The 18768-nt window shown below is 31.9% G+C and overlaps 1 protein-coding gene across 1 annotated transcript; it reads right to left on the bottom strand.

Moving 5' to 3' along the window:
• Positions 1-301: 301 nt before the first annotated feature.
• LOC140443860 (uncharacterized) lies at positions 302-15464 on the bottom strand. Its single transcript, XM_072535346.1, has 2 exons — positions 15185-15464; positions 302-8569 (listed from the first exon to the last, which is right to left on the bottom strand). The coding sequence occupies exons 1-2, from the start codon at positions 15396-15398 to the stop codon at positions 6882-6884; spliced, it is 1902 nt and encodes a 633-aa protein (XP_072391447.1). The 5' UTR covers positions 15399-15464; the 3' UTR covers positions 302-6881.
• Positions 15465-18768: the final 3304 nt, after the last annotated feature.

Genomic DNA, 18768 nt, shown 5'->3' with positions numbered 1-18768 from the left:
CCAAAAAAAAATCTTTATTTCGAAAATAAGTTACAATTTTTGAGAAATTCTACAAACTACTACATTTAATGATTTAAACTTGACTATTGAAACATAATAATTACAATAATAATAAAAATATTGATTTCTTCCTATTTATAACGTCGGATATCGGAATCTGCTGATTCTTAATAGTAAGGGAGCTTATGGCTACATTTCTATATATATGTATGTAATTTATATATATATATATATATATATATATATATATATATATATATATATATATAAATTACATACATATATATATAATTTTATTTTATTAATAAACACGTATGGCACTGCGTTTACTACTCCATGTAGTGTAGCCTGCGATAAGAAATCTATGCTTCCAAAAATGTTTATATTTGTATACATTCTAAAAATCATATTTTTCGTACTTATTATTAATAATTAAAAAACAACGCAAAGATTTATGCAGAAAACCTGTAGATTTGCTTACTATAGATATATATTAATGGAAAAACTCGTCAAATATCTGGCTATTGCGAATTCCTGAGAAATACTTATTTCCCTATACTATTCTAGAATGTGCTCTTATATTGTCTTTTAGCTACATTCTCAACTGTATTGTCGAAAAAAGAGTTAACTAAAAGCTTAAACAAGTTTTATTTTTAACTAGATTACAAAAATTACAATATTCATTTTTACAAACTTTAAACCAAATTTAAAATATTAACGGTACTAATTTAAAAGAGTACTGTTTCACATAAACACATGGTACTGTTTCAAAAATGCTTTTGTATATTTTAAGAGCATAAATTGATAATTAGAGATCCGAATATTATACAAAATGGATTTTTTTTGCATATCTGGCATAAATTTCATATTTTTACACGAAATTTCTTATATCTGCGTATTTTTATAAAAAAATGTATAATTCCAATATTTTCGGAATGTGTCGACCTTTTCTCGAAATTGTTCATTCAAATTCCCCGAGTAATAAAACCTCTATTTCTTTGAATCATTTTGGGCGTACCTGCTATTGATATAAAAGGTTTTAGGTAAACTGGTAAACAATTAATAACCCTAATATACGAACAAAATGAAACATACATAAACACTTTAAGGGGGACGGGTTTTTTCGAAAGCAATTGGAGAAAACCAAAAGTTTGACCGTAACACGTTTTGTTCAAGATGAGTTGTCCCGTTTTTTTTCTACCAAAGTATACCGTGCAATAGTTTTATTAATTTTAAGTGACAATGAAAACTATATAGTAAAAGCAGCACAGAACTTAAAGATCTATAGAAATTTAATTCATGTAACATTCTAGCTCATAAATAAGATGACATTTTGCACGTTAATGATTTTATATATAATGTCAACCAAGTTTTTATAAAATCGCCATTACGAGTTCAATTTTACAAAGAACGTGAGTAATATTCCAATACCCCCTTTAGCTGTTATTACGAGACGAGGCACCTGGTTAGAAGCAACATATTCAAGGAATAAAAAGTTTTATTACAGAAGTAACAGAATCCACCTGGAGCAATGTAAACGCCTTGTTTAATTACCTAATTTACCTCAAAACTTATCATACAGCTTATATTTTAAATTTCTTGTTGAGGGCATAAAAAACTTGAAAAACAAAATTTGGCTCTTTCTAAATCAGTCGATTTGATTATCAGTCATGTTAAGGAATCTTTTCGTATGGTTAAAGGAAACTTAGGCATATCTGTAAGAAATAAATTACAATATGTTTTAAACAAAAACTCAGGATTTTCTATTGTGGAAAAAAGTTGCGAAAGTTCATCAACGTGATTCTGTACCAGATCTTGAGCTACTGCCTTTTAACATAAACAAGTTTTAAAATGCAAAAATTATTTATTTTGATGTTAAAAGAAGTTTTTCAATTTATAAACATTTGTACACAGATAGAAAGCATATTTTAATTGCAAATTTAAAAAAAATTATTGTCAATTGTTTTAATAATAACACCACTAGTTTGTGAAATTGCCTATATGTATTTCTTAAAATATTGTTATTTTGTATGTATTAAAATAAATAAATGTCAAAATTGTATTTCAATTTTACTGCAGTTTTAATTTATATAAAAAATATGACTTTTTAAATACTACCAGAAAATCATTTTATATTATTATTATTATATGAATTGGTTTTTACATGCAAAATTTATTAACAAGACGATAATCATTAACGTCTCCATATATTACGCATATTCTTTAAAAAAATTTGCATATTTGCACCAATGCACTTGCAAAACAACCAATCTCCACTTTTTGGACAATCTGGATTCCTTGTAAAAAGACGCATCCAGCTATGCATAAATTTCGTAACATAACTACCAAACTCCCATTGAAATTAAATAGAGAACATTGGTTCTTGTTTCAAAACGACCATTCTCCAAGGTCATGTAGGTTTTAAAATTACCTATCAATATCAAAGCTAAGAAAAGGAACATTATTCTCTTAAGTTTTTGTAATTTAGTAATAAATGGAGACAACACCAGAAGTATTAACGCCTACAAAGTGTAGAAAAAGAGACGCACAGCCAGAGAAATGGGCGAGAAATGTGAGAAAACGGCTGAGGTTAGTATATTTTTAGATCTATATAGAAGAAAAATTGTCATCTGTCGTGAGTGCAAGCATGCTTGACAGTTTTGTTAAAATGCAGAGAACATGTACAATTTTCATTGTTTTTTATATTCAAAAAATGATTTACATAAATTTACTAGATATCTAAAATAGAATGTAAATTTAATTTATTTGTAGGTATGGGGAAACGAAGGCGCCTAAAATGCCAACATGCAAGCACGACGGGAGAGTCTACCAGTGCACAAAACTTAATATTGCAGATGTGATGGCATTTTATAAAGCTTTTCATAAAAATGAAGAGAAAGTTAAACAAGACACCTTTATAGTGCAATTCCTAGAGTTAAACCCTATTCGCAGACGTCGCCCAAAAACTGGAGTCAATCGTAGTAAGACGACTACATGCAAGTGTTTCATAAAAGTTCCAGATATCAAATTACCCATTTGAAAAAAAGAGTTTCACTAATGCCTTGAGGATCACAAGGGGTCGACTCCCAACTATAATGAACAATTTTAGAGGGGAAAGTAATCTTCCATGTGAGAAAAGGGGAGGAGACAAAGGAACGCATTTATATAAAGAGAAACTGAGGAGCGTGGTCGAATTTATTAAAAGTATAAAATACGTGGAGTCTCATTACTGTAGGTATCGAAGTGAGCGCAAGTATGCATCAGGTGATCTAAGTATTATTAAACTTTGGAAAATTTACAATGCTCAAGCCAAACCAGAGACACAGGTAAAAAAGGATATTTTCGAATGATTTTTAATAGAAAATTCAGCATTTCATTTAAGGCGCCATAGACGGACATGTGTTCGACATGTCTTTTACTCATTGAAAAAATCTCAAAGGAAACGGCACGATCGGTGAAGCTAAAAGAATTCACAAGCTTACATCGAAAGCCTTTTTTTACATTATTGAAAGAATCTAAGCCTGAATTATTGAATTTATCCTTCGACTTGCAAAAAAACCTTCTGCCGCCTAAAGTCCCGGATCAAGTAGCGTACTACAGCATACAGCTATATGTACATAACTTGACAATCGTAGTGGGACATTCTAAAGTCCCATTAACGAAGGAAAATTGTTTTAGCTATGTATGGTCAGAGGATGAGTATGGCATGGGCTCCAATCAAGTGGCTTCGGCAATGTATCACAGACTGCCTATTACTGATTTAAAAGATGTCAGTGTCGTAAGATTAATGTGTGACGGATTTGGAGGCCAGAATAAGAACCAAATAATTTTACCCATGGAAAGTCACTTGCTGATACAAGCTCCAAAAAACATAAAATATATTGAAATAGTGTATCCCGTTCGAGGACATTCATTCTTCCCGTCGGAGAGGGTGTTTGGGATGATTCGGAAAAAACTTAAATTCCGCAAAATGCAAGTTATTCCGACACCTGAGGACTATTTTAAAATAATATCTGAAAGTACAACTTTGCAGCGCAACAATACGGATTTCAAGTTCTACGATTGGAAAACCGAAGCATTGTCTACATTCAAAGCACTGCAGAGTTGGCACTTTCAGATATCGAATATAAAAATGATTTGTTTGGCAAGATCAAGAAAACAAAATAACGTCGTATTGGTTAAAGGGGACGAAAGCTATAACTCAAGCATCGGTTTGTTTAGAAGTATTTTTAAAAAAAGGAAGATCGACCATCAACATCAATCCAAATGAAATAGGAGTCGGAAACTTGGCCAACATTAGCAAAGAGAAATTGAAGGACGTAAGGAAGCTACTAGAAAATCACTACGGCGAAGAATGGCAAAATGATCCGAAACTCGCTTATTTCAAACACGTTCTACATTACGAAAATGTTCCTAAGCCTCCCTGAAAAAGATGTTTATTGCGAACCACTCGATAATGACAACAACGAAGAAGTCTTAAGAGTATATAATTTTGGTATTAATAATTATTTTAGTGTATTAAATAGTTATTAAACATTTGTGTTTTTACTACAAAATAACCAATCTCCTGGTCTGTTCATTTCAAAATAGCCAATATCCACTTATTAGTTGCAAAGTAGCTAATCTCCAAATATTTTTCTTTAATTATAAGAGTATTGTAATATCAACCAAGAAACTAGCAACGAAAAACTAATTTAGAGCGATCAAAGTTTATGGATAACGAATTTTGTGGCTCCAGGTTTTATAAATATATTCACGGTAAAAAATTACGATTTACGGCAATTTTGTTAGGGTGGAGATTGGTTGTTTTGCAAATAGAGGTCTCATATATGCACATATTTGCTCTGTTTCTATTGCATACATTCCGGTCTCTAATCATAATTGTCTTTTTGACCATATCAAAAGTTAAAAATAGATAAAACAAAATAAACATTTGTAAATGGATCTGTCGCTAACTATTGTTGCATCGGCTTTTCACCAATATACATAAGTATACTGAATTTCGTATACATAAATACATATATGACCTCGAATGACTTTATGTAAAGCAATATGACAATTTAATAGTCTATTATAATCGATAATCATAGTAATGAGAGATCAGAACGCCAAAGAAGGACAGTTGGTGAATATGGATTAGATACTATGAATGAAAGAGGAGATCGTTTACTTCAGTTTTGTCAAATTGAAGATTTGGCTTTAACAAACACCTTTTTCAAATTGTCCCAAGGTGACTGTATCGTGGTGTCAACGATACCACAATGCCGTGAAATATACCAAAACGTACCCTTTACCTGATACTGGTTTTGATCATACTACAGTAGTCTTTAATAGAAGCTAGGTGAAAGAAAATAAGAAAACCAGCTTTGCCGTCACTAGATTTGGACCACCTACAAACCTACGACACACAGTACAAGAAATAGTACAGGCACCCAAAAGAGACATCAAATAGGATTGCTTAAAAATAAGGAAGGAAAGATTATTATAGCCTTGACAGAGAAAATTCAGAGACGGGATGAACATACAGGGTTGGGATCAAGTATGGAACTAACTTTGCATGTATGTATGTATGTACAATGACACATAACGCATCTGACGCCATATTTTTTATTATTACTCTACTTGCGGTTTCACCGGAAATACCCTCAACTTATTTAATTTAAATGGAACACCCTGTATATTTTTGTAGATTGAAAAGAAGTTGTTATAAAAATTCATACATACTAAATGTTGGGTAGAAAAAAATTGTTAAAGCGAGAAATAAATCACTTTACAAGGAAATAATGGGCAAATTTATTTACCAAGACCAATTAGAATCTAAAAAAAAAGTTCCGTTTACATGCAGTTACAAAAATCATGACTGTTCATAACAGGAAAAACAAGCAATCCAAAAATCTTTTTTATTAATCTGAAATGTAATGAAAACAACAAGGACATCTTAGGAATAACAAACTTACTACATGCTGAAGTATGCTTCGAAGCACCCCATAAAAAACGAATAATTCTGGGAATCAGAAGGTTAACAGCAAAATAGAAAACGAAACTTGTAAAGAAATAAAAATACCCAGAGAAATACAACAGGGTTGTATCTATCTTGTCAGTATTGCTATTTAATGTCTATACTGAAAGCATCTGCCAAGAAGCTTTTCAAAAGCAAGTGAAGGAATTGTAATTAACGGAAAGGGTATCAATAATATTACAGACGATACTGTCCTAGTCACAAGAACAGCAGAAGACTTACAACGATTGCTTACAAATATAAATATTGCTTTTAATAATTACTATAAATTATATAGTAAAAATGGCACTCAAATTTAGAAGTACTTTGGAACTTTAATAAATGAAACTGGAGACCAAAACAGTTAAATAAAAAGATGTATCGAAATTGCCAGGGCCACTTTAATTAAGATGAAAAAATTCTTCTGCAATAGGGACATAAATATCCCCCTATGATTAAGAATATTTAGGGGTTATGTACTTAACAGCCGGAGTAGAGACCGGGAGTCTTCTAACTAAACAACAAAAATATTGAAAGCTTCGAATGTGGTGCTACCATCGATACTTAAGATAAGTTGGATTAATCGAGTCAAAAATGTGTAAGTGTTATATAGGAAAACTATGAGGTTTATGTTAACTATAAAGAGAAGAAAACACGAATATTTGGGCTACCTAACGAGACAACAAAAATAAGGGAATATTAAATATAATGCAGGGAAAACTAGAAGGAAAAAGAAATCCAGGCCGTAGAAGAATATCATGGTTGCGAAATTTGAGGGGGTGATTTGGCTGCACCATGAATGAGCTCTTTCCTTGATAATTACCACTCTCCGATAGGAGAGGCACAAGAAGATTAATCTATACTTCTTGGCACAAATCTCATGTTAGTATGGTTTTTCTAATGTATGTTTACGTCTGTGCTTAACACATAAGCTATTTGTAATGAATTGTTTATGACAAATATCGCATTCAAAAGGCTTCTCTTCAGGGTGTATTCTAATCATGTGCCTCTTATACTGGCATCTTTCAGAAAACTTTTTATAACAAATATTACACTCAGTAAGTTTTTCTCCAGTGTGGGAACGTAGATGTTTTCTCAGGTTTCCTTTGTTTGTAAATTTCTTGAAACAAACAATACACTGAAATGGTCTTTCTCCAGTGTGCGTTACTACGTGTGCCTGAAATGTAGTGTTATCTGTAAACTGTTTGGGACAATAATCACACTTTATAAGTTTTTCGCCGATGTGCAATCTGATGTGTTTGTTGAACGGATTCTTTGATCTAAATTCCTTTTGGCACAAATCACATTTATAGGGTTTTTCTCCAGAATGTATGCGCTCATGGTCTGTTAATGTTTCTTTTGTAGAAAATCTCTTTGAACATATACTACATTTAAAGTGTTTTATTCCGAAGTGCGTGGGTATATGACGTTTTAAATTGCATTGTGATGAGAACTGTTTGAAACAAACTTTGCATTGGAATGATTTTACTTTTAAAGTATTAGAAAAATTATCCAATTTAACATGTTGCAAAGACTTTTCTTTTGCATTTAAAGTAATATTTTCTATTGGCTGATCAATGTCTGTTTTGGGTTTTCCTTTTATATGTGTACGCTTATGTACAATACAATGATTATTTTGAAAAAACAGTTTACAACAAATATCACACTCAAATGGTTTTTCTCCCGTGTGCCTAAGTAAATGATTTGTTAGGCTAACCTTAAACGTGAATTTTATAAAACATATATTACACCTTAATGGTTGTTCTCCAGTGCGTTTTTGTATGCATTTCTTAAATCTAGCTAAATCTGCATGCCTAAATATATGACGTTTTAGATTGGTTTTAATTGAGAATTGCTTATAGCAAAATCTGCATTGAAAAGTTTTGTGTTTTTCTTTACTACGCACAAACGTACCTTGGTTAGGTTTTTCTTTGAAATGATTATCAAGTTTGGTTTGTTGCACAGTGTTTTCTTTAACATTCAAAAGTGTACTACTTGTTAATTTATTATTATCTGTGGATATATTTAGACTCTTTTCAATCATTATCGGTTGTAAAGTCCTATCTTCATCATGGAGGTGTTCTTGTTGGGTAGACTGATCACTTTTTGTTAAAATAGTGGAGTCAGCGTGCAATTTCATATGTCTGTTTAAGGTAGATTCTCCCTTAAAGTCCTTAAAGCAAACATTACATCTGAAGGGTTTCTCTTTTGTATGTGTTTGTCTATGTACAAGACATTGGGAATTTTGACTGAATCTTTTGTGACAAATATCGCACTCAAAAGGTTTTTCTTCAGCATGCGTAAGTGAATGTTTTGTCAAGCTACTTTTGACAGCAAATTTCTTAGGACATACAGTACATGCAAATGACTTTTCACTGGGCAAATTTGTTTTTCTGTTTTTGCTTTTAACAATAATCTGTTTCTCATCGGTACGCACAGTCGTTTTTTGAATTAATTGATTGTTTTCAACAAACTTTTTTGTTGGACTAGTGGCACTTTTGCGTTTGAGTGAGTGATGCAGCAAAAAACTGTCTATATCATCTTTCTGTACATCTTCTGAAGGAGGAAAACCTAAAATATAATTAATAATTATTATTTATTATTATTAATATTAAAAATTGAATATGAAAATATTTTCTAGGGTTTTATACAAGTATATAACATACAGTTTATATAACATAAAGTGACGAGGTCTGACTGAAACCCCACATAATTGAGAAAATCAGTTAAGTTTTGACTGAATACTGTTACGATAGATAATGACGCATCAAATGACTCAAAACTGTAAACATATTTATTACTAATATCCTTCTCATTCAAGTCTTTTCTAGATCATACACCAGCCGGCAGAAACCCCAGGTAATAGCCGATGGGTCCCCTCCGATATAAAAAAACCTGTTTACATTGATGGAATTCCTTCGATGGAAGGTCATCGATTCTTCGCGGTGATTCTCGATTAACGGTTATATATATTTATATATATATATATATATATATATATATATATATATATATATATATATATATATATATATGGCATTTTAGTTTTGGGAAAAGAGTTAGTTTTTGAACATCGCGTCGAGTTTTTAAAATGTAACGCACGTAGATAAATTATATAATTATTAGTGTAAAATAAATTAGTTATATTGTACAAATAAAGACTTTAATAAATTTGTAAGTGTTATAAATAGAACCTTTGATAATAAATAAAGACAATAAATGTCGTTAATAATAAAAATATAACAATACATTGCGGAGCATGGGGGCACGTGCTCTGGACGGCAGATTTTAAGGGACCGCCCTGCCAATTTGGAAAGTTTATAGGAAAAATAATAAATTATTTAAATTTTTCAACATAGTACAATCAATATTGTTTAATTTTGTTGCACAATTTATCAGCTATATTACATTGACACTATACCTTCTTCTAATGGCGTTACAACAATTTTGGGTCTTGACCTGCTTAACAACGTTCTTTCATTCTATGTCGGATACTTTCCTTCGCCACTGCCTGATATTCATAATTTTAAGATCTTCCTCTACAGTTTATCCACTTTACGGGGTCTTCCTCTTGTCCTATTTCCTTGGGGTTTTCATCTCTGGACTACTTTTACAGATCTATTATCTGGTATTCTTTCTAAGTGGCCAAGCCAGTTTAGTGTTTTTGACTTTACAAATCTAACGATATCTGCACTCTGCATTAATTCGTCCAGCTCATAGTTCGTTTCTATTCTCCACGAACCATCGCTACAATGGGTTGGACCAAATATCTTTCTAAACATCATCATAAGTGGCTCGACAATCCGTTGTGGATCTTGGCCTGCTCACAAAGAAGTCGCCACTCCTGTCGATTCCTGGCAACTTCCCTCCATCTTCTAACCCTTAGAATCCGTAGGTCTTCTTCCACATCATCAATCCATCATCTTTCTAAATATGTTGCGCTCAAATATTCTCAATTGATTTTCATCAGTGGTTGAAAGAGTCCACATTTCACATCCATGTGTAGATTCACATACCTAGGAATGGATCTGGTCGCAAGCAATGAAGAAGAACCGGAAATAAATAAAAGGCTTATGCCGGCAAATAAAGCCTATTTCGCGATGGGCCACATATTCAAATCGCGAGACGTACACCGGAAAACAAAACTCCGGGTCTATAAAACAATAATCAGGCCCATAGTAAGTTATGGTTGTGAAACATGGGTGGTGACACAGAAATGTACTAATGCATTAGATCTGTTTGAAAGAAAAATATTACGTAGGATACTGGGCTAAATAAGTGAAAACAACAACTGGCGAATTAGGTATAATAGAGAAATATACGAGCAATATAGCGGACCAACTCTAGCACAATACACTAAACTGCAGAGATTGCGGTGGACAGGGCACGTGGTCCGCATGCATGAGAATAGAATCCAAAGAAAATTACTTCTTCTTCTTAAGGTGCCATGCATTTCTGCGTAGGCGTCCACCGTACATCGTCTTGTCAGGTGAGATGTTAAATATTCTCGATTAAATAATTCTGTCTTTAGCAGCATTGCGAAGCATTTCATAGCTGTGGATTCCTGTCCATTGTCGAATATTGCGCAGCCATGACATTTTTACTAAATGCAAGAATGCAGGGAAAAAGACCTGTTGGAAGACCTAAAAAGAGATGGGAAGACGAAGTCGATGAGGATGCCAGGAACTGCCTGGGAACGCGCTCATGGAAAAGAATAGCGGTAAATCGAAATCATTGGAGAAGCCTGTTGAAGGAGGCCAAGATTTGGGCTGTAGTGCCATTGGATGGATGGGTGTGACCACTGGTCTAATTACTGTTTTGTAGATTCTAAGCTTAGACTCACGATTCAGTAACTTACGATTCATTAAGTCTTAGTATGCATAAAAACACTTATTACCGCTAAGAATCTATGCTTGTATTTCTTGACTGACGTTGTTGCTGACATTTATTATTGAGCCTAGGAAAGTAAAGGTTGAGACATACTCATAGGTATGGTTGTCTACCGTCAGATTCTCAAGTCGATTCAACTTTGTGCACTCCATATATTTTGTTTTCCTTTCATTTATATTTAGACCAAATGCAGCGACTTCCCACTGACACAATATACCAAATTATTATCTTCATTATGAAGAATTAACGTAAGTCATGGGTCTAAAGTGGAGTGTTATACTGTTAGGGCTACTACAGTTTTGGAGGCTAGAAAACTCTTGTGGCCTAAACGCGATGCGCGTCAAGACCACATTGGCGTTCACTACTGAGAACAAAAACTGACATTGAGAACTGTAGAGGTTACAAGCACAGGTAAGAGTATGTTAGAGAACTTTTCCAGAGTATGTTAGAGAACATGCAACAATGGGGCAAATTTGGCAGAAACATATAAATAGTTCAGATTACTTCAGAATAACGAGCTAGCATATTTTGCCACATGTTCTGCTCTGTCTCTCTCTATCTCACACCCCTCCCTCTCTCTTCTCTCCAATGGCGCCACAGCCCAAATCCAGAATGTCCTCCTTCAAATTATGCCTCCAACCTTGCTGATTTTCTCCAATTTGCAGGAGCTCATGAAAGACATTTTGATCTTCCATAGCCACTGTTGGTCTAGGGAAAAGCCTCACTGGACGAGAAGAGAAGAATATACACAATATCCTGAAAAGGTTAACATATGGCCAAAAATTGTTGGAGATAATATCATAGGTCAATTTTTCATTGATGTCAATTTGAATGGAGATAATTATTTAGCACTTCTCCAAAATAATGTCATACCTACATTGACAAACTAATATCCTGATCCACCAAACCCACAAGTTCCACTGAATTTGATATATTTTCAGCAAGATGGAGCACTAACCTATTATGAAATCAATGTTCGGCAGTGCCTAAACCGAAAATTTCCAGATCTGTGGATAAGGAGACAAGAATTGATGGAATGTCCCGCACAAATCCTGATCTGACACTACTCGACTTCTCATGGGGGTATGTCTAAAATATTGTGTACAAATCTAAACCCCTGACTTGAGGAAACGAATAACTATTTAGAAAGAAGAAATTTTTATTTAAGATTAGGATGTTGCCAAGACATTCACAGAGAATTTTGAACATATCCCATAACCATGGGTAACACACTAAATTTTTGGGTGTTGATACAACAACACTGGCGCAGCTTATTGTATCAACTCAGTGTGCACACTTTATTGTGTCATATAACACAGTAAGCCATTGACACTACTTGAAAGGTTGAAACCTTCTCTAATGCATATGTCATCAATAGAGAGTTATTCTATACACTATAAATTGTACTTGTTACCTATTATAGGGTCCTATAATAAAAATTAAAATAAGATCATTGAAAAGAGTAAAACGCTGAATTTAATTATTTTCTTATTTAAAGAATAGATACTATAACCCATAATACTCGTCATACATTATTAGAAGTAACTATTTTAGGAGTTGTTAAATACTTTTGCATATTATGGATATATAAAAAAGGAATGGATTATTAGGAAATAGTGGATATCCAGTTCTCAACTACCATTGTAGAATCTTCAGACAGCAGTTCTAAGAGCTGTATAATCTGTCACAAATTGCGTCAAGAATTGTGAATGACAGAGCTTTTGGTATTTTAAAGAGATTTACCATTTTAACATGTGGAATGAGATGCAAGTTACCTTTTGTTCAAAGAATAATACCTAACAGGTTGTTCAGTTTTACATAACATTGTAGTTAATAGAGAAAACATGAAAATACTGGCAAATGAGGGTGATGTTGATATTTGAGTGTAGTAGTTTTGATTAAAAACTTTTCATTCATAAATACTAATCTATAAGCCATTAGAGTTTCAAAAATTAAACCTTTGTTTTATTGTGTTAACCTGTTTATATTGATAATCCTTTATGTTGGATATCTGTTAAATGGAATACCTAAGTACTCTATTCCACAATATCTGAAGCACAATATTTGCACATAAAAAATTATTGAAATTAGATACACCTTATACATCTGTAATGAAAATGCCAAATATATTTAATTTAATAAATGAGTTAGTTATAAAGATATTCTATGTCTAATCTGTGATTATTAAACACTTTAAAATTATTTAGTAATTACTTATATTTAAATTTATTTTTACAAACTTTTGTAATATCTCAAGCTTCAATAAAAATGTTCTTTTTAAAATTGATTTGGGTCAAAACATTAATAATCTATATCTGAGTACAAACTTTTATTTGGGATCAATTCAAGTGAGTGGCCCATAAAAAATAATCGAAATAAAGAGACTGGTTATATCCTTACAAAAGACAATATTTTGCTAAACCATCGAAATAAGGACAGATATTGTAAAAACAGATAAAGAAGCTGTAACATCTGTTTTGTATTTACTTAATAGTTGGGCGTAACTCTGACCGAGAGTTGATCTTTTCACAAATAAAACCTTTTTGAGAACAAAGGACACTAAAGCAAAGAAACACACTATCTCTTTTTGTTGTATATTGTATCAAATCGCACTACTGCAGTAAATTTCATTGCTCAGGAACACTCGGGGTGTTATGACAGTGTTACTGTGTCATGACACTTTATCACATGACAGTATCAATACACATGACACACCGTAAAGTATCAGCACAAAAGTGTCATACCACACAGTGTTACACATGACTAATATCCTACATTCACATTAATGTATTTTTTTGTTTATTACATTATTAAGAAATATGCAGTATAATTTATTAGTTTTTCAGTGTGTTCAGCAAATTTCTGTACTCAGATAATTTCCTTTTTTTTTAATGTTACTTTTCTCAATAATTCTAAAAACACTTAATATTTCTGAAATAGTAAAAGATAGGTATAGGACATCATACATAAGACAAAGAATCCAAAAATTAATTAATATATAAGGTGTTGTATGTGAAATAAGAAAGTTGTTATTGGCTATTGTTACATGACACATGTTGAAGTTTTTATTGCAAAAAATGCGCAACTAAAAATACTAATTGACTGGTCCAAGTGTTTATGTGAACATGCCCCCATTTATTTATTATCGAATTTATTCAATTTGGCTGGTGCCCTCTGTATAAATACTGAGATAAATCATGGAGTGAAAAGGGGCTTTATCTTTACCTTTACCTAAAAGGGGCTACCTTTTATTTACACATTATTGATTAATGTGTAAATGTAACAAGTTAAGAAACATGTACTGTTAAGAAATCTTTCTGATCTATATTTTATGGAAAAATATGTAGGGCACTAAGATTAAGGATCAATTTCAGGAACACTAAATAAATAATATTAATCAACTAATCACGTAAGGAAACATTGGAGAACAAGGAAAAAGACAATCTGTCAGAGGAAACCTAAAAAACTTCAACAAACATGAATATTTAATTATTAGTTAAACATGGTAATTGTATTTAAGAAGAGTTCATGATTTTACATGCTTTTTAAAATTCGGTACTATTGACAAATTACCAAGCCTGCCTGGGTACAATCCCTGGCAACAGAAATTTTTCAATTTCTAATTTAACTGAGCCATCACTGTGCTTTAGAAGAGTGCTTTAGTGATACCTATTTTGTTATTCATGTTGATTTACATATAATTGGCAAAAACTTTTCTCTTTATATGTAATTGGCACAATAATTAGTAAAAATGTTGCTACATGCTAAATGTAGTGGTGAATATTGCTACTTTTAAGTAATTTTACATCTTATGGTGTAATAATATTCCATTTTTTTTTTGTTTTTGGCTGTGTTGAATATTATTAAAAAATTAAACATACATTTTTAACCAGATCTTCATTAAGACTGTGACATACCACTTAGCAAAACTTGCTAGCAGCTAAACAACTGGCATCCCTTACAAGTCATTTTACAGCCTCATCTAGTTCAGTTGATTAGATTTGGCTGCACTGGTAGTATGTTAGCTAAATCATGCAAGACATGATGCTAATAAAAAAGGCATTCAAGTATCAAATGTCGGAATCTCTTTTCAAGCCATAACCAAAGAATATACTTGCCATAACAATGAAAAGGCCTTCACCAATGTAGAAAATTACAAGTTTCTTGCATTCAAGAGATAAGGTGTAACACATAACCCATATCGATATTACTCAAGAAACATGCACAAATGAAATTAGGGAAGCCGACCCGGCATAGAGATAAAGGCTTAATTTTTAAAACTTGTAATTTGCTTACCTTTTTCAGTTCCTTCTGCAACTTTTAAACTGCAATCAATTTCCACGTTATTAGCAAACACTACCTGATAATCTGCTTCATTTGCACCAATAACTTCAAAAGGCACATTTTCCTCAGATCCATTATTAAACAAATCTGCAATATCGACTGTCTCTGGTTTATCCTCATACAGGTCTAGTTCGCATTTTATTTCAGGTAAATGTTCAAATTCCATTTTGTTTTAGTATTTATTTAGTACGTTAAACATAAACAAAAAAATTGAAGTAAGCAATGGACAGACAGAACCACGAATCACAGATAGAACACAGAACAGTAATACACCCAGTGTTGCCAGGTGACATGAACCATTTTGCGGTAGGGCGAACTTGAAAAATACGGTAGAAATACCAATGCCAATGGTCTATTTAAATGCCTTTTTATAACAGTACGTTCATTTGTAAATAATTTTCACCAGAAAATACATACACAATTTTTATTAAAAAATTAACCTAAATAAAATTTAAAAACATTAACTGAAATCCAAACTAAACCTGAAAAATATGGTAAAACAAAACACAACACTGAGTTATAAAAAAATCAACCATTAGATCTCGTCAATATCCGAGTTCTGCTCGTAAATGTTTTTATTAAGAAGTTTTCCTATATCATTTTCTACCTTAAAATTATAGCAACTTCCGTCTGAGCCAACTATTCTCTTACCATGTAGTAGTGCCTAAAGAGGCTTTGTGATTAATGTATTTCTCTGCTTATTTTTTAATGTATCTTCTTTCTTCTACATTTGTACTCGAATGGGAAAAAATTCTTTCTACATTTGCACTCGAATGCGGTAAGGTCAATACATTAAAAACAAGTAGGGATAAATTGGGGAACATATTTAGTCCACTACCATAATTAATTTCACTTACTTGACTCCAAAATGCTAGTATATCATTAGATTCAGGCAGCTCAGTGTTTCGTAAAAGTCTCCACTCACTATTATCTAATGATTGAAGATCGCCCTGATTTATCCCAATATTTCCCAATTTTGGTGAAATATGTGCAATTGAATTAATTTTTCTACTTCGCACCAAATCAGGATATATGAACTGCAAATCTTTCAAGATCTTATTTTTTATGGGAAAACTTTTTAATAATTGGTCCAGACCCTCTATATAAAATTCTAAACACTAACTTTACAAACTCTAAATCATTTTTATCTACACTAGACGTAGAAATGTCAGAACCAAAATACATCTCCTGTATATTATGTATATGTATATTATGTTTTGTCAAATGCTTTAAATTAAAAAAAAAACGGGTGTGGCAGTCCAGTGGGACTGCCGGTAGAAGTTACACTTCTATACACGCATTCGCCGTTACAAATTTATTTGGGAGTCAATCTGCATAATCATTACATATGTAATGCTATAGGTAAGACATAGCAGAAAGAGAAACAGAATTAATAACAACTTACTAACAATTAATAATCAACATTTGATCTGTAATAGGAGTATAGTAAATGAGGGATTGAATCAATATTTTGATAAAAATGTATATTTTTATTTTCATATATGTAGGAAAGGAGTTGAATGCAAACATTTTTTTACACATACTCTGCAGTAAAATTCATTGTTTATTTTCTTATTAATATAAAAAATACAATACAATACACTGCAACATAATTCAATATAATAATACAATACAAATTAAGATGCAATATTCATAAGTATTTAAAAATGACAATAATATACATAAAAAAATACACTAGAATACAGTGCAACATAATTCAATATAATAATACAATGCAAATTAAAATGCAATATTCATAAGTATTTAAATAAAAAAGTCCTCCCCAACTGGGAATCGAACCCCGGTCTCCCGCGTGACAGGCTGGGATACTGACTACTATCTACTATACTACCGAGGACATGACAGAAATGTATTTCAAAATTGACAGTTTGGTGAATACAGTGATTTATTGAGATTATTATTTTGAAATACAAAAGACTAATATAATTATGAATATTTAATAAATAATACAAAACATATCACATAAATAATAATATTAATAAATATTTTATTATATATATATATATATATATATATATATATATATATATATATATATATATATATATATATATATATATATATATATATATATATATATAATATATATAATATTAAATGTATATACAAAAGGAACATTTTTATATTCGAGAGAGGAAGAGAGAGAAAATATATCTTCTGTCTCCCTCTTACTCATTATCTTACATATGTAATGATTTCACAGATTCACTCCCATACAAATTTCCAACGTGGCGCGCGCGTATAGAAGTATAACTTCAAAAATGCGGTAGAATAAGGTGTTAAAACGGTAGATCGAGGTGGAAAACGGTAGATCTACCGTAAAAACGGTAGACCTGGCAATACTGTATTATACACCGATCCAGTGATACCAAATGGCCAAATAAGTCCTAAACAGACAGTTAAGTTATTTTAAAAAGTCCAGTAGTAGTAGTAGTACAGCGTTGCCAATTTTATTACATTACAGAATATTTAAAGATGTCAGTATTTATAATACAGGAAACATGGATAGGAAATCATACATATTCTTAAATGCTTCTAACATATATTTATATGGTTTAATGTTTTAAGGTATAAAACACTTCAAATAACAATAAAAAATAATTAAAAAGATTTGAATTATAGGACACAAAAATAAGTTGGCGTAGTAAAGTTGGTTGCATATTAAATTGTTTCGTTGATCATTTCCTTGTTTCTGCTTTTTTCAGTGAGAACCAACGAGCAAAAAGCAATCTTTTGTGATGAGAACGCTAAACAGGTTTTTTTTTGTTTTGAGAGGCTTTTACAGCCAATAATCGCTTAATCCTGGTTGTTTTCTAGATTTTTTCTCTTCTGGACTTCTTATTCATTTTTTGTTTGTTAATGTCTCCCATTTTTCTTCAGAGACAGAGTTTGGGAGTTTATAACTGATTGTTCCTTTATGTAGTGGAATGTTTGTGGGTTTTGATATACTAGGTTTGGGAGGAAAGACAATGGAATTGGTTGTGATAAATACACAAATATTAACACTATAAATATCACATTTTTTCCAAATCTTCTTTTAATATTTCCCTGACTCTTTGATAGAGTGACACCTTACTGCAAGATCCCAATCTTCTGCATAGCTAAATTTTCTTGATCTTGTGTCTGGCGCGTCTGAAATGTTTCAGTTAAAAAGGAGTAGAGCAAAAATTGGTCCCTGTGGTAGTTCGTTCTTTAGTTTCCTTGAGAAGCAGATATTGGATATGATGACGACGTGTAACATCCTATCATAAAGCGTATTACCCAATTAGTAGAACTGTAAGTTTTCATGGGATTAACCAAGGCCGGACTAACTAAAAAAGCGCCAACCTTAACTCTAAACGGAAGGTGTTAGACTCTCCCTTTTAAGCTTTTTAAATCAAACTTTTTTGAAATCCTAATGCGTGTAAACTAAATCAATATTATTTGTGAATTTTTTTAATTTACTTTTAATTTTAATCCATAAACTTTAATCAGTCAAGAACAGAAGTTCCTCACTGACTTTTAGATGTCCCGTT

The sequence above is a fragment of the Diabrotica undecimpunctata genome, chromosome 6, assembly GCF_040954645.1.
Source record: "Diabrotica undecimpunctata isolate CICGRU chromosome 6, icDiaUnde3, whole genome shotgun sequence".
NCBI lineage: Eukaryota > Metazoa > Arthropoda > Insecta > Coleoptera > Chrysomelidae > Diabrotica > Diabrotica undecimpunctata.
This window is presented reverse-complemented; position numbering and strand designations above follow the sequence as displayed.

Coding starts and splice junctions, on each gene's coding strand:
- LOC140443860 (XM_072535346.1), bottom strand. CDS start 15,398: ATGGAATTTGAACATTTACCTGAAATAAAATGCGAACTAGACCTGTAT. Junction 8,570..15,184: donor TGCAGAAGGAACTGAAAAAG/GTAAGCAAATTA, acceptor ATTATATTTTAG/GTTTTCCTCCTTCAGAAGAT.